At 39.9% G+C, this 14,009-nt stretch overlaps 2 protein-coding genes across 2 annotated transcripts in view; both read right to left on the bottom strand.

Annotated features, from left to right (window-relative positions):
* The window catches only part of LOC118340942 (alpha-1-antitrypsin-like), a 12,508-nt gene extending 6,267 nt beyond the window's left edge, over positions 1-6,241 (bottom strand). The window contains 4 exon segments of the mRNA XM_035679108.1: positions 4-144; positions 4,425-4,572; positions 4,769-5,039; positions 5,637-6,241. Of these exon segments, the coding sequence (XP_035535001.1) occupies positions 4-144; positions 4,425-4,572; positions 4,769-5,039; positions 5,637-6,237 (1,161 nt within the window). The 5' untranslated portion in view covers positions 6,238-6,241.
* Positions 6,242-9,059: 2,818 nt separating this feature from the next.
* LOC118341114 (alpha-1-antitrypsin homolog) lies at positions 9,060-13,242 on the bottom strand. The gene is made up of 6 exons (XM_035679304.1): positions 13,172-13,242; positions 11,597-11,770; positions 10,722-11,352; positions 10,202-10,472; positions 9,852-9,999; positions 9,060-9,626 (listed from the first exon to the last, which is right to left on the bottom strand). Exons 3-6 carry the CDS (start codon positions 11,341-11,343, stop codon positions 9,435-9,437), a joined length of 1,233 nt encoding a protein of 410 aa, XP_035535197.1. The 5' UTR covers positions 11,344-11,352; positions 11,597-11,770; positions 13,172-13,242; the 3' UTR covers positions 9,060-9,434.
* Positions 13,243-14,009: the final 767 nt, after the last annotated feature.

Here is a 14,009-nt window from a genome sequence, read left to right as displayed (position 1 = left end):
AGTTGAGTGCTCCAGGATGAAGACCAAGAAGGGTCTGTTGAGCTTCATGGTTCTAGGCATACTCATGGGCATCACCTCGATGGTGGTGGCGGCTGCTGCCTCTGTTCCTGTTTCATCCACGCTCAGCACGGCCTGATGGGACACCTGTGGAGGAATTAAATAAACCACAGGTCTTGGAAGTAAGGGATAATGCCTGACAAAGTGTCAATCAGGCCTCCATGTCCAAAAGTCCAAAGAAAAACAAAAGACCATTAACAGTTTTGACATTTTTATACATGCCATAACGTTGTTTACTACTCCAGTAAATGGGACGAACCTTAGATACAATGGGAGATATATACATTATCTAGTTCCCTGCGCTCACATAGCCATTTGGCTCAGCTATGAGCCAGTAAGCTAATGGTATGCTAGTGAGATTCAAAGTCAATAACATTGCGTACGGTCGACAAAACAGTGAAAAGTATTAATAATAAGGTTTTGGTTTTTTGGAGAATATATTTATTGCATTTTTCATATACAACATAGAACAAAACTGCTTAGACATGGAATAAGCAAAATGAGTGTGTAAGAAAAATAATTACAAGAATAATGGGCATTGAATGTTTTTAAAAGCTGGTGTAATATGTGTGCGATGTAGAATTTTAAATTGAATAGATTTGGTTTGATTACAGATGGATATTTGTGTAGCCTGGATCCACACTTCCTGCCAGTCTAAGTCATCAATAGAAATGCCCAGATCTTTCTCCCAGGCTTGTTTAGTAGTTTGGGAAGTTTGAGATGAGATGGAATTTCGGACTAAAATACACTAATGGGCTTCTTGGAAACCTGTAAAGCCAAGGTTTTCTCTACATATGAGGTGACACTATTGGTTATTAATGTGGTATCTTTCGTGATAAAATGTTTATTTTGTAAGTACCTAAAAAAAATTCACTTTTCTGTAAGCCATATCGCTGCTGAAGGGATAGCAAAGGTCTGGCCATTGCAGTCTGCCGTATAGCTTGGGCTAATGGCTCGATAGCAATATCAAAGAGCAGCAGACTTAGAGGATCATGTCTGTTACCATGATGCAAGGGAAATCCAGGTCAAATTTCTCCAATGTAAATAACAAATAAGATCACTCGACCTGGTCAAATGCCTTCTCGGCATCGCAAGAAAGTACAAGGGCAGGGTCTGTGCAGCCCTGGGATAGCAAAATGATATTCAGGAGCCTTCTTGTGTTATCACAGGAATACTGACCCTTTATAAAAACCTGGTTTGGTCTTCTTTAATATTATAAGAAAGCACTTTTCCAAACACATGGCTAATATTTTGGAAAGCAATTTTTGGTCAGAGTTAAGTAGGGCTATAGGCCTATAGGAGGCACAGCTGTCAGGGCACTTTCCTTTTTTAAGGTTAAGAGAAATGTTGGGCTCCCTGAGTGATTGAGGTAAAATCCCATTTTCAAATGAGTGGTTAAACATGGCCAGCAGGGGTCCATGAGAATATAGTTAAACTCCTTATAAAACGCACCCAAATCCATCTGGCCCTGGGGTCTTCCGTAATGGTACAGATTTCAAAGCGAGCAAGGCTTCTTCTCTTGTGATAGGGGCATTTAATAGTGATTTTTGAGCATATGTAGCCTTTGGTAATCTCAGGTCTAAAAAAAAATTAGGCTAGGGCATTGTATCATTGACTTATACAAATTTGAATAAAATAATGCAAACTCTTTATTAATACTGTAAGTGTCAAATGCTCTGACACCGTTGGAGTCAGCACTCTTTTTATCAAGATTAGCAAGATATCTACCAGATTTATCCCCAAACTCTTACAGCTTCTGTCTGGCAAATCTGAGGGAGGGCTCAGAATCCTGAATCAGCAAAGTATTCAGTGTAGTACGTGTAGCCACCAATTCCTTAAATTTGAAGTTTGGCATAATATGTAGTGCTTCAAATCAGCTAATCTAGATTCAAGGAGCCAAAAGACCTAATCAAACCCTGGGAATAGGCTTTACCTGTATCCCAAGGATAGAGTGATTATCTGTAGATGAAGAGTTAAATGAATAAAATATTTTGAGGTAAAATAGGAAGTGAAATAGGCCATATATAGGGGGGTGTGGTGAGACAAGATGATGCTGCCTATGGTACAAGACAGAACCCGAAATATTTTGGATAAAGGAATAAAAACGATTCATATCAATTCTGGTATAACTTCTTGGGGGCATGTAAACTGCTTGATGCCTGGTGGATTTTTATCAAGAGAAGGATTAAGATGGCAGTTAAAGTCTCCTCCCACAAAGGAATTCTCAGATGCCAGTTAGGCAGGCTCGGCAAAAGCCTTAGAGAGAAAATCTGGGGAATAGCCAGGAGGGCAGTAGAGATTCACGAGTGTTACAACCTTACCTAAAAGTACTCCCCTGACAACCACATAGTGCCCTTGACTATCTTAGACACAGTTAAGGGTTCTAAATGCAAGATTTTTACTGACCATAATGGCCACATGAATGGATGTTGCTAAAACCTGCCCCACCCAATTCCTTTGTAGTTTTACATTGTCTTATCCTCCAAGTGAGTTTCCTGGAGAAAAGCGAAAGAAACCAATTCTTTTTTAGAAATGACAATACTGCCATTGTCTTGGCAGGTTTTTGGAGACCCCGAATTTTCCAAGAACAGAAGTTAATGATGTTTAAATTAAACATGGCCCTAAAACGTTGTTGTGGCTATATTGTCAAAATGGTCAGCCCGCACCCATAACAAAACCCCAATCTCTTTCGTACATCCATCATGTAACACATGTTAACTAAATAGGCATAATAACAGTATGAAAAACAAAACAAATTGAGGGCTTACCCCCAAAGGGACTGTCCACCAAACCAATAGCTTTCAAGCTCACAACACCAACTGAATTGGTCATGCACAAAGTAAGACAGTGGAAGTAATCAATATCATAGGGGGGAAAAAAGAGCACATATCAAGTGGCCCCCGCCAATCAGTCAGAAGATGTTCTGAGAGTTAGCAATGTTATCTAGACAACTAGAGAGGTCAAACCACTGAGTGGGAAATAACCAGGAATGCAGTAAAATATATTAAGGACAATCTGTGCATTAGGTCCATGAGATTAGGATCCTGGCAGGGAGTTTAGGTAGTTGCATACCTGTGCCGGGGTGGTGAATTTCCAGCCTTCATGGGACACCTGTAAAACAGCTGGGAAGAGCATGGCATAAGGTATGCCCCTTTCTCGAAGCCACTGTTTCACCGCATCATACGCTTTACGCTTCTTTATCACCACCACAGAGAAGTCGCTATACAATTAGAGCCTGGATCCATTGTATATTAAGGCACCATTTTGACTAGCGTGGCGTGCCGCTTCCATCACCCTCTAAAATGAGTGAAATCACATTAGCAGACACCGTCTGCCCCTTCTCTGTGACTTCTGCCAAACCAACGACCCGAATATTCTGATGCCTGCTGTAATTCTCAGTCATATCCAAACTCTCTGTTAACGCACCAACCTGCTTTTCCAATTCAGTAATCCTTGGATCTTGTGCTGTGGCAGTTTTCAACTGCTTGGATTCTAGCCTCTGCTTCATCTATCCGCTCGCTGAAAAGTCTCAGGCAGGCAGTCGAGTTCATCCAAGGCATCAGATTCGGTCTGGTCACCATCTTGTGCTTCCTCACCAGGTACAGACATAGTATCTTTCTTGTCTCTACTTTTTAGGTTTCTTCCCATTTTGTCAAAAGGTTGTGGCCAGAAGTTTTCTAGGGACATAGCACAAAATATCATACCCATACAAGATTTTGTCAGGATAAACAGATGATTAAAACTGAGTGGCACGAAGCTCATGCCAAAACATGGTGCCCCCCTCGCCACCATCACGTGACCCCATGAATTTGAGTATGTTTAACAACAAAACTAGCTAGCTATCCAGCCAGGTCATTGTCCCCAGATAAATAAGATTTTCACGAAAAAATGATATGTACTGACAGCGTCTGCCTGAAGTAACAAGTTGATTAGCGGATGGATGTGAGATGATCACTTATGCAAAGTATCAGTGAGTTCTGAGAGGCAGTTTAGGGGCTTCGGTGTTACAGTTGCCATCCTGTGGTGTTCAGAGGATGAGGTACTGAATCACTACACTCAGTGTTGTGATATATTCATGAGATATTCAGATTTTGTTTTCATTCAGTTTATTTCAGTGCATTAATTTAGATGGTGAACAGACAGTTTCACTGAAACTAACTAGTAGGTGTCCTATATCAGGAATTAGTAGACACCCAGCAGCCAATGGTATAAAACTGTAGAAGCAACAAGATGCCAAATGGTCTTTGCAATAACTCTATTCTATGTATTTGTGAACATGCAAATATTCCTCCATGCATAATTATCATGAAATAGGCATATTTTCAATTTGCATAATAAACATGTGAAGGCATGTTTGCATCTCCTACCTTTGAAACTTTGAGCTTGACCTCCTCAGATATGCCAGAGAAATCAGCATTGTCTGCAAAAGCGTTGGTTATGCCCAATTCTTTCAGCGTGCTGTCCAGGGTAGCCTCAGTAGAGATGGAAAATTTTGGCAGGAATAGAGCCACAGACCTGAGAAACAGAACCAGGGTCAGAATCACTGGAATATACAGTTAACTTGTTTTTTCATTTTTAGCTGTACTAGATGTGAAAACTTTGTTCAAACCAAATACACCTGATCCAGATGACCTGAACTTGTCTATTCAGTCACTAGTTTATAACACACTTAACGATAAGGATGAGGATTCAAAACAATTTAATTTCTTACCTCCTCAAGACTGAGTTTTGCCAGTGCCTAAGGTAGTCCTTGTTGATGTAGCCCTCCACCTCTGCCATCTGGCCTTCATCAGGCAGGACGATCATCATAGAGGTCTGACCCTTGTAGGGCAGCATGATGACAGTGGTGTGGTTGACAACATCCTGATAGAAGTAGAAGCGACCTGTTCTCCTCATCATGTTCACCTGAACTGTGGTTGTGTCGTCCACATGGAAGTCTGCCTTGTTTGTCAGGTTACCATTAAAGGGTTTCTCCCACTGTCCTGTATGATGCAGTGGAGGGGGAAGGATAAGATGAAAAATGTTGTTAGTGCATGTCAACTCAAACAATCGTGGTTACTTGTTTTAAAATGTTGCAATATAATATGTATGTTCGTGGCATGCTCCATCATTAAGAGCCTCAAACAACACAAGGTGATATGCACCTGAACCAAGTATGAACATGTCAGTTTGTCACCCATTGGTGCGTGGAGTATCATTTTGAAGTCTTAAGTTTGGCATTGTGGTCGGGGCCTTGACAGTTTGTTGGGGACAGCAGATTTGACACACTAAATGACGAGAATGACTTGTGAATAACAAGCATACCCTGCTTTATCGTCTATTTTATTGGACCAAAATGTACAAAATGAACATCATGCTGTATTGAAGAAGACTTAAAACTAGCGATTGAGACCATAAATGAATTAGGAACTGTTTAATAAGCTAATAAATCAAGTGAGAAGTCGGGTCCTTTCTCCATAAGACGTTATGGTATGGGTCTGTTATTGTTACTCTCCCTGCTTGCCTTTACATAGAATGCAGGTTAAAGACACTTGTTAATCAAAGCAGCTTGTTATCTGCATGCATGGTCTGTGTCTTACCTCTGAAGTAGACGTAGTTTATCAGCACCATGGCCATTTCATGATCCAGGTCCTTCACCATATCTTTGAGCTTATTCTGGGTTTTATTAGCAATGAATGAATTAATCTCAGCTGCAGCCTCAGCTGGTTTGGTAAAGTCAACATTGAAGATTTCACCAGAGTAGTAGTGCCTGACATCGTTCAGGAACTTTTCCACAGGGTTGAAGCCAGAGCGCAGGGCCACACCATTACCAACATCTAACTGCTGGTTCTCCTGGCTGTGTCCATGCATGTGGAAAAGATGCTTGTACGCTTCATTGATCTGTGCCTGGTTGTGAGCACTGTAGCCCAAGCTGGAGAACAGCTGGCTGTGGGTTTCACCACTGGCGCCTGTAGACAGCATGGACAGGGCAGTGGAGATGCCCAGCGGCGAGTAGAAGATGTTCTTTCCAGCAGCAGCTTTGGCATTCAGACTTTTGTAGAGGGCAAAGGCAAAGTCAGCATTTGGAGACGACAGCTTGTGGCAGCTCATTTCTCCATCATGGTCGTGTTGGTGGTGGTCTGCCCAGGCTGCAGCCAGTAGCAGTGCTGTGAGTGCACAACTAGCAAAGATACCACTCATCTTTATAGCCTGTCCATACAAAAGGAAAAAACAAACAAAGTTGTTAGTTGAGCTCAAGCACAGTTGGTCACAATAACGCAATAACAAATTAAAAAATGTATTGCATGTAGAGCTATTTGAAGAACAACATGAAGAATGACAATAATAAAGTTGACAGTAGCTAAAGGCTCAAAACCTTTTGAACAGAACACGATCTTAACAGATTTACACTTACATTTTAAGACATGTCTTATTTAGAAAAGTTCACTTCTGAACTTAACAACAATAATTCCAAATGTCACTTCTTTCTCATATTTGGTTCCAAGTCCTCAAAATGTATATAAAACATTTAGCATATTTCATTAGAGGTCGATGCTTACCATTGATGTCCTTCTTGCTGCAGCTTGGCAGAAACTTCACCATTATGTTAAATCGAAGAGTCAGCTGACAGATCTGTTAAAAATTAACGAGGAGCAACCTTTTCTGTCCTGTGTTGAGAGATTTCTGGCAAATGTATCTTCAGTTGTGTAGTGACTAAAGGTTGTATAAACAGAAGCCTACAGTAATAATCACAGAATTACAAAAGAAAATGATAGAGCAGGAGCCTTTGATTGAAATGTGAAGCTACTAATACCAAACTGTCATTTTTAAATAATTTCCACTTTAAGTCCCTTCCGGGGAAAAGGGAAATGGTAACATATACTGACTGTTAATGACAAGTCTTCCTTCGCTACATGTTGAAACAATTGCACAATAACCCCCAAGATGGCTGAATGTGTCAGCAGTGCAATACATTATGTACACAAGTCAGCTGGATACAATATATAATGAGTTATTTAGACCTTTAGAGACAGGTTCAGATCACTGATGATAAGGAACTTGTCATGCTAAAAGACTGCAAACAGAAACATTTCTGTACATATTGTAATAGTAGTTCTATTCATCTTAGATGACTGTTGGCAATGTTAGTTAGTCACTCAGTGGAGCTCCAAAGTTAACATAATTTTCACAGCTTAGCTAATGTTAGGTAACTATGGCTCTTTTTTATAACTGCCAAAAGTAGTTAAATGCTCTGTACTCTGTCTTGTGAAAACCAGCAGTTAAGCTCATTGCTAGAGAAGGCATTTAAATGATGTGTCCAGCAATGACTTGCAGGGGCGTTTCCAGAGAGGGGGGTGTGGGATGTCACTGGCCACCCCTGATTGTGTGCTGCCCAATTATCCTTCCCTCTTCCACTTCACATTGTCTTTAAAGGTAGGGTAAAGCTAAAGGTATCATATGAAACTAGATGACCTGACACATTTGTCATGCTAGCATGTAGACATAATGTTGGCAATTGACATGGCCATTTTCAAAGGGTTCCCTTCACCTTTGACTTCAAGATATCTGAATGAAAATGGATTCTGTGGGTACCCAGGAGTTTCCCATTTCCAGACTTTATGCTAAACCCATGCAGTTTTGGGAAAAAACAATACATATGGTATAAAAATATCTGCATACTGGGGTCCATAAACGGTACTGGAATTGCATAAATTGGGAAAGATGGAAATCTGAAACACATACTTCCACCCCTACATAAGTCAGTGCCTTACTTGTGCCACCCCACTCAAAAAAGTCTGGGAACGGCCATGATGACTTGGACAACTTTTCAGCTAGTTCACAAAAAGGATTTTGTAACAGACTTGAGTGTGTGGATACTCTCTTTATTGAGTAGGCTAGTTGTTGCCATTGTTGTGTACATTATCTTTTGTGTGTATAGTTACTATGGTTATGTGTGTCATACTCTTATATCACAAGTAGTACAACATACATTGTTTATTAGTATTACTGAAGCTACCTGTGTTCTCTGTTGCAGATTAGCGACTCATTCAGGCTGGATTCACTCACTTGTTCACTAAACTGCTTTTCATTGTTTGGGATTAGCTGAAGAGGAGAAGTTAAATCAACAGATAACATTAACTGAGTGATATTATTTATCTTCCTTCCGACAGTAACAAGAAAGATAGCTGATTTAAGGCACAAAAACATTACATCCGCATCAACAGCACTTGATGTCACATGAGCTTAGCTTTTTATTAATGTGCTTCCTGCATGTTTTCATAGTTTGTTCCAGCTGGTTTGTTGCTGCTGCTTCTTCTCGTCCATAAATCTGTTTATTCCAAGAACCTCCAGCGCCAGATAACATTAATGACGGAGACATAACACTACAGAATGCAAGATCAACAGGTCAAGCAGCTACATGAACTTATTTATGATATCTTTGTGCAATAATTCACACTGTTTCATGAGCTAGACTCCGCAGACGCATGCAGGTCGCTGAATAAACCTTTATTCCCTGGGAAAAATTTAACATGTTTCACCATAATTCTCATTTTCAAGGATTACTTTTATTTAGTTTTATTCTAATTTGTGTCTTAAAAAATAGGTTGTCATTAATGGCAGAAACTTAACCATTACATACAGTTGATCTATTAAATATTCCAGAGGACCAGCCATTTTTCTGTCATTTCCCACAAGATTTCTGACAAAGCTGTTTACTAATGTAACACATCTCAGTCGACATAACATTGGTAAAGACATTTGCTGGTGCGTTTGAGGAGTTGTGTGAAATGTGTGTGAGTTTACAATTATCATCACGCAATTACAGAAATCAAATGATAGACCAGAAATTAAATATAAAGAGAATTATTCAAAAACTTTTAAAAAAACAATTGATTCCTTCTCTCTGTAATTTGGTATTGTAGATCATACAGTTCTTAATTAGACCAGTGGACTCAAGATTAGACTGAAAGACTTAAATAACATAAAATGCAAGTTGTTCATGACAAGTCTTTAATTCACTTCATACTGAACGATAGCAGCAATAGCACGATAACACCTTAGCTCAATGTGTGAGCAGAAGTTACATATCTACTAATGTTTCAGTCATATACAACAGTCAGCTGGATACAATATATAATGATGTATTTGGACATTTATACACCCAGCCACGTTCTGATGACAGATGGTAGTAAATATATAATGCTGACAGACTGCCAGCAAAATAATATACTAACATAGATCTTTTGTCTTATTTATCAAACTATCCTCTGTTCATCATTTCCCACAATGCTCTTAATATCACTGTGATCTCTATGTAGGGCTTTCATATACTGAGGTCAAAATAAGCTACTAAAACTTACTACATTGAAAATGTATCATTAATTTCCCTAGCATCTTTACATGGCTGTGGGGTTGTTGATCTTGCCCATGAAGAGGATGCTCCTAGTTGAGTGCTCCAGGATGAAGACTAAGAAGGGTCTGTCAAGTTTTATGGTTTCAGGCATACTCATGGGCATGATCTCGATGGTGGTGGCGGCTGCTGCCTCTGTTCCTGTTTCATCCACGCTCAGCACGGCCTGGTGGGACACCTGTGGAGGAACCGGGAGGAGGTAGTCAGTGTCTTGTTAAAAGTAGAGCACAGATGTTGGAAAACTGTAGAAGCTACAGGCTAGCAAAGGGTCTTTCCAACATCCACTTTCTATGCATTTGTGAACATGTTAATATTCTTTAATGCGTAATTGTCATGAAATAGGCAGATTCCTGAAATATGCCAATTTACTTAAAACATATGAAGGCATATTTGTGTCTCCTACCTTTGAGACTTTGAGCTTGACCTCCTCAGATATGCCAGAGAAATCAGCATTGTCTGCAAAAGCGTTGGTTATGCCCAGTTCTTTCAGTGTGCTGTCCAGGGTAGCCTCAGTAGAGATGGAAAATTTTGGCAGGAACAGATCTACAGAACTGAGAAACAGAACATCACTAGGGTCAGAATCACTGGAATATACAGTTGACTTACAGCTTGTTTAGTCAACTTTTGCTGTAATAAATTTGGACACTTAATACATCTGATCCAGTTGACCACCTGAACCATTTTTTCAGTCATTAGTTTATAAGACACTTCAAAACCATGACGATGAGGATTGAAACCAAAGTAATCTCTTACTTCCTGAAAAGTGAGTCATGCCAGTGCCTGAGGTAGTCCTTGTTGATGTAGCCCTCCACCTCCGCCATCCGGCCTTCATCAGGCAGGACGATCATCATGGAGGTGTTGCCTTTGTAGGGCAGCATGATGACAGTGGTGTGGTTTTCAACATCCTGATAGGAGTCGAAGCGACCGGTCTTTTTCATCATATCCACCTGAACTGTGGTTGTGTCGTCCACATGGAAGTCTGCCTTGCTCGTCAGGTTACCATCAAAAGGTTTCTCCCACTGTCCTGTATAATGCAGTGAAGGGGGAAGGATGAAGATTAAATGTTACTGTCAACTCAAACAATCATGGTTACTTGTTTTAAAATGTCAAAATATGTGCTAAAATTGCATTCTTGTAATACCATTAGACTGGTCTATTCTACATTTCTGGCTCTGTCATTGAGAGCCTTAAACAACACAAGGTGATATGCACCAGAACTTCTATCTACATCTGCATGCTTTTGAGAATTTCTCTGTATGCATGTGTGTCCTACCTCTGAAGAAGACGTAGTTAATCAGCACCATGGCCATTTCAGGGTCCAGGTCCTTCACCATATCTTTGATCTTGTCCTGTGTTTTACTGGCAATGAATCTGTTGATCTCTGCTGCAGCCTCTGCAGATTTGGTAAAGTCAACATTGAAGATTTCACCAGAGTAGAAGTGCTTGACATCGTTCAGGAACTTTTCCAGAGGATTGAAACCAGAGCGCACTGCAGCAGCATTTCCAACAACCATCTGCTGGTTCTCCTGGCTGTGGCCAAGCATGTGGAAAAGATGCTCGTACGCTTCATTGATCTGTGCCTGGTTGTGAGCACTGTAGCCCAAGCTGGAGAACAGCTGGCTGTGGGTTTCACCACTGGCGCCTGTAGACAGCATGGACAGGGCAGTGGAGATGCCCAGCGGTGAGTAGAAGATGTTCTTTCCAGCAGCAGCTTTGGCATTCAGACTTTTGTAAAGGGCAAAGGCAAAGTCAGCATTGGGAGGAGACAGCTTGTGGCAGCTCATTTCTCCATCATGGCTGTGTTCAGTGCCATGGCCGTGGTGGTGGTGGTGGTCTGCCCAGGCTGCAGCCAGTAGCAGTGTTGCCAGTGCACAACTAGTAAAGATCCCATGCATCTTTACAGCCTGTCCAGGGAAACCAGAGGAGGTTAGTGGGGCTCAACCGCAGTAGGTTGTAGTAGTATTAGTTAATATAGACCCTTTTTAGAATGACAAGTGGACAGTAGCTGAGGTCTCTTTGCCTGTTAACACACTGACATGTTTAGAAGCCCAACCATATCAGTGTGTTAACAGGCAAAGATTTACAATTTATTTTATTATAAAAGAATCTCTAGTCTAAAACATGTAAAGTTTCAAGTTCCATGCGTACCTTTAATGTCGTCTTTGCTGCAGACTGTTTGGCAGAAATTTCCCCATTATATACAGGAGCTCAGAGTCAGCTGACACTCAAGTCAAAAATTAACCAAGACCAGCCCCTGTTCTCTGTCCTTAGATATCAGGCCGGACTATCTTTACTGATGCAACATAAATCCTTTAGTACAACCTAGGCAAAAAACCACTGGTGAGATAATGGACTGTTCCAAAGGTGTTGTGTTAAAACAACATGCCACTTCATTCTTACATTAATTATCACATTATAGTAAAGAAAGCAAATTGTACACCAGAAATCACTGGCCTTTCAGTATGCAGGGAACCATGAAAAAAATCCTGTCTGTAAAGTTTCTCTGACTTGATTTTCTGATTTTCACTTAAAATCCTTCCTGAAATGGTATGCTTGTTTTCATAAAACATGAATTCTAAATCATTAATCCATTAATCAATATCATTTAGACACTGAACTCTATGTCGACTCATCTTAATAGCAATATTGATTTAAAGTTGAAAAATAATGAAACTTTATTTTGCTTCAAGCCAAACCATAAACACCACAATACATAATACATATACAACATGATACATTAATGATCATTTTATAATACAACAGTCAGCTGGATATAATGTACAGTATAATAAAATATTTAGACTAGGCATGTCCTGATTTAAGCTTTTTTGGCCTTTAACCCAAGTAAAAAACCCTAAATAAGTCTTGTGGATACAAGTCTGATCCGTGCGACACAATTAAATAATTGCTGTAGCTTGATAAATCTGATACACCTTATTTTTCACAAGCTTCTTGATCCCTCTTGATTGATGTTTAAGTCTTCTTTAATTGTTTTTATAGTCTTGTATAGTTCTTTGCCACTATTGCATCTAATGAGGGGTGTATATCGATTCTGCAAGACCTACAATATTTTAAATATTTGTATTTCTGTATTTAAATTTAGTTCTACCATAGTGCTATTCAGAGGCAAAAAAAATAATTCATTCAAATGAATGAATCTAATATAAAAAATACAATACAAGACATTGGAAAGTGTCACTGGTACTTGATCCATAGACAAAAGCAGATTATCAGCGTATAGAGAAATTTTATGATCTGTATTGGCTTCACTTCATCAGAAAGTTGTATCTTTTGTGTTAGTGGCTTTTTTGTGCAGTTTTGACTCGTCCGTAGCAGGAAACAATGGCGGCTCACCTGGTCACACACAATCTTGTATTACAGCTGAACATTACGCTAAAATATGTTTCTAAAATGATTATAGGCAAGAAATAGGCAATAGGTCTTCGTATTTGATCAGCACTGCATAGTTTGACAGTTAGATCTGAGTTTTGTGCGGTGCACTGGACACATCCTAAGACTTATTTACCCAGCATACCCTGCTTTATTGTCCATTTTACTCTAAATTGGACCAATGGAGCTCCCCCTGTTGGCCTTTACATAGAATGCAGGTTTAAAACACTTTGGTTTCACTTTAGAGACCTGGAAGCTCTGTCTACTATAATGGTTTATGCAACAAAACTACTTGGCTAGTTTAAGGAAAAGAATGTAACTTACATTACGTACCTTAAATCACCCAAAAAACACGAAGCAACCAACATTCAAACACTGCCAGCTGTCTTGCCTCTCCACACCTGGGGACAGATGCATAAAATTGTGTAGAGTCATCTATGCCCAAAGACAGAAATATGCAAACAGTATTGTAAGTATTTTGTCTGTTCGTTTGGCTGGTTCTGTTTTTTTAAATCTTAGTCATTGTGGGCACATAAGCCACATTTTCACTGTCATAGTTAGCTATAAATGGATGTAGAAACATCCATGAACATCTGTATAATGATATTTCTGAGTGCGTCACCACTCGTTAGACCTGTCATTGAGAAGAATGGCAAAGATGTTGCAACGAGGATCTCTAACAGCACCAGAGCAGCTGTCATTACGCAAAATAATTATAAGGCTGTGGTCAGTTATGTTGCCCAAACCAAACCATCATCAGCAGTGATACCTCAGTCATCATTATTAACTGTCAGAAGGATAATCAATGATTAATAAAATTTGTGTGTGAAGTATGCACACATTCTCACCACACATGCATCATTTAAACATCTGGCCCCAGTACAGTCACTGCGTGAAATGGCCATGCTTGTCAGATTGTAGGTTTCAGAGTTTCTTGGGGATGAAGCTAAAAAAAAAAAGTGATGCATCCCATCTCTGGGGATGGTTTATTGACTCACAAACCTGGGGTTTTCAAGGAGCCAGTTGGACCTTCCCTGATTAATAGGCTGACATTTCTGTTACTTGTGATAGATCTGTTGTCCTATTCATCAAACTCTCCTCTATTCATCATCTACTCAGTGAGCTAAATATCTCCACAAGGATGTCTGATGCCGAGTGTGATGGCCCAAGC

The sequence above is a fragment of the Morone saxatilis genome, unplaced genomic scaffold (assembly GCF_004916995.1).
Source record: "Morone saxatilis isolate NCDOM2014 unplaced genomic scaffold, NCSU_SB_2.0 Contig7, whole genome shotgun sequence".
NCBI classification, from domain to species: Eukaryota; Metazoa; Chordata; class Actinopteri; family Moronidae; genus Morone; species Morone saxatilis.
The sequence above is the reverse complement of the archived record's forward strand: the minus strand, read 5'-3'. Positions and strand labels throughout refer to the sequence as shown.

Coding starts and splice junctions, on each gene's coding strand:
- LOC118341114 (XM_035679304.1), bottom strand. CDS start 11,343: ATGCATGGGATCTTTACTAGTTGTGCACTGGCAACACTGCTACTGGCT. Junction 10,000..10,201: donor CATGACTCACTTTTCAGGAA/GTAAGAGATTAC, acceptor TCTGTTTCTCAG/TTCTGTAGATCTGTTCCTGC. Junction 9,627..9,851: donor TCAAGCTCAAAGTCTCAAAG/GTAGGAGACACA, acceptor GTTCCTCCACAG/GTGTCCCACCAGGCCGTGCT.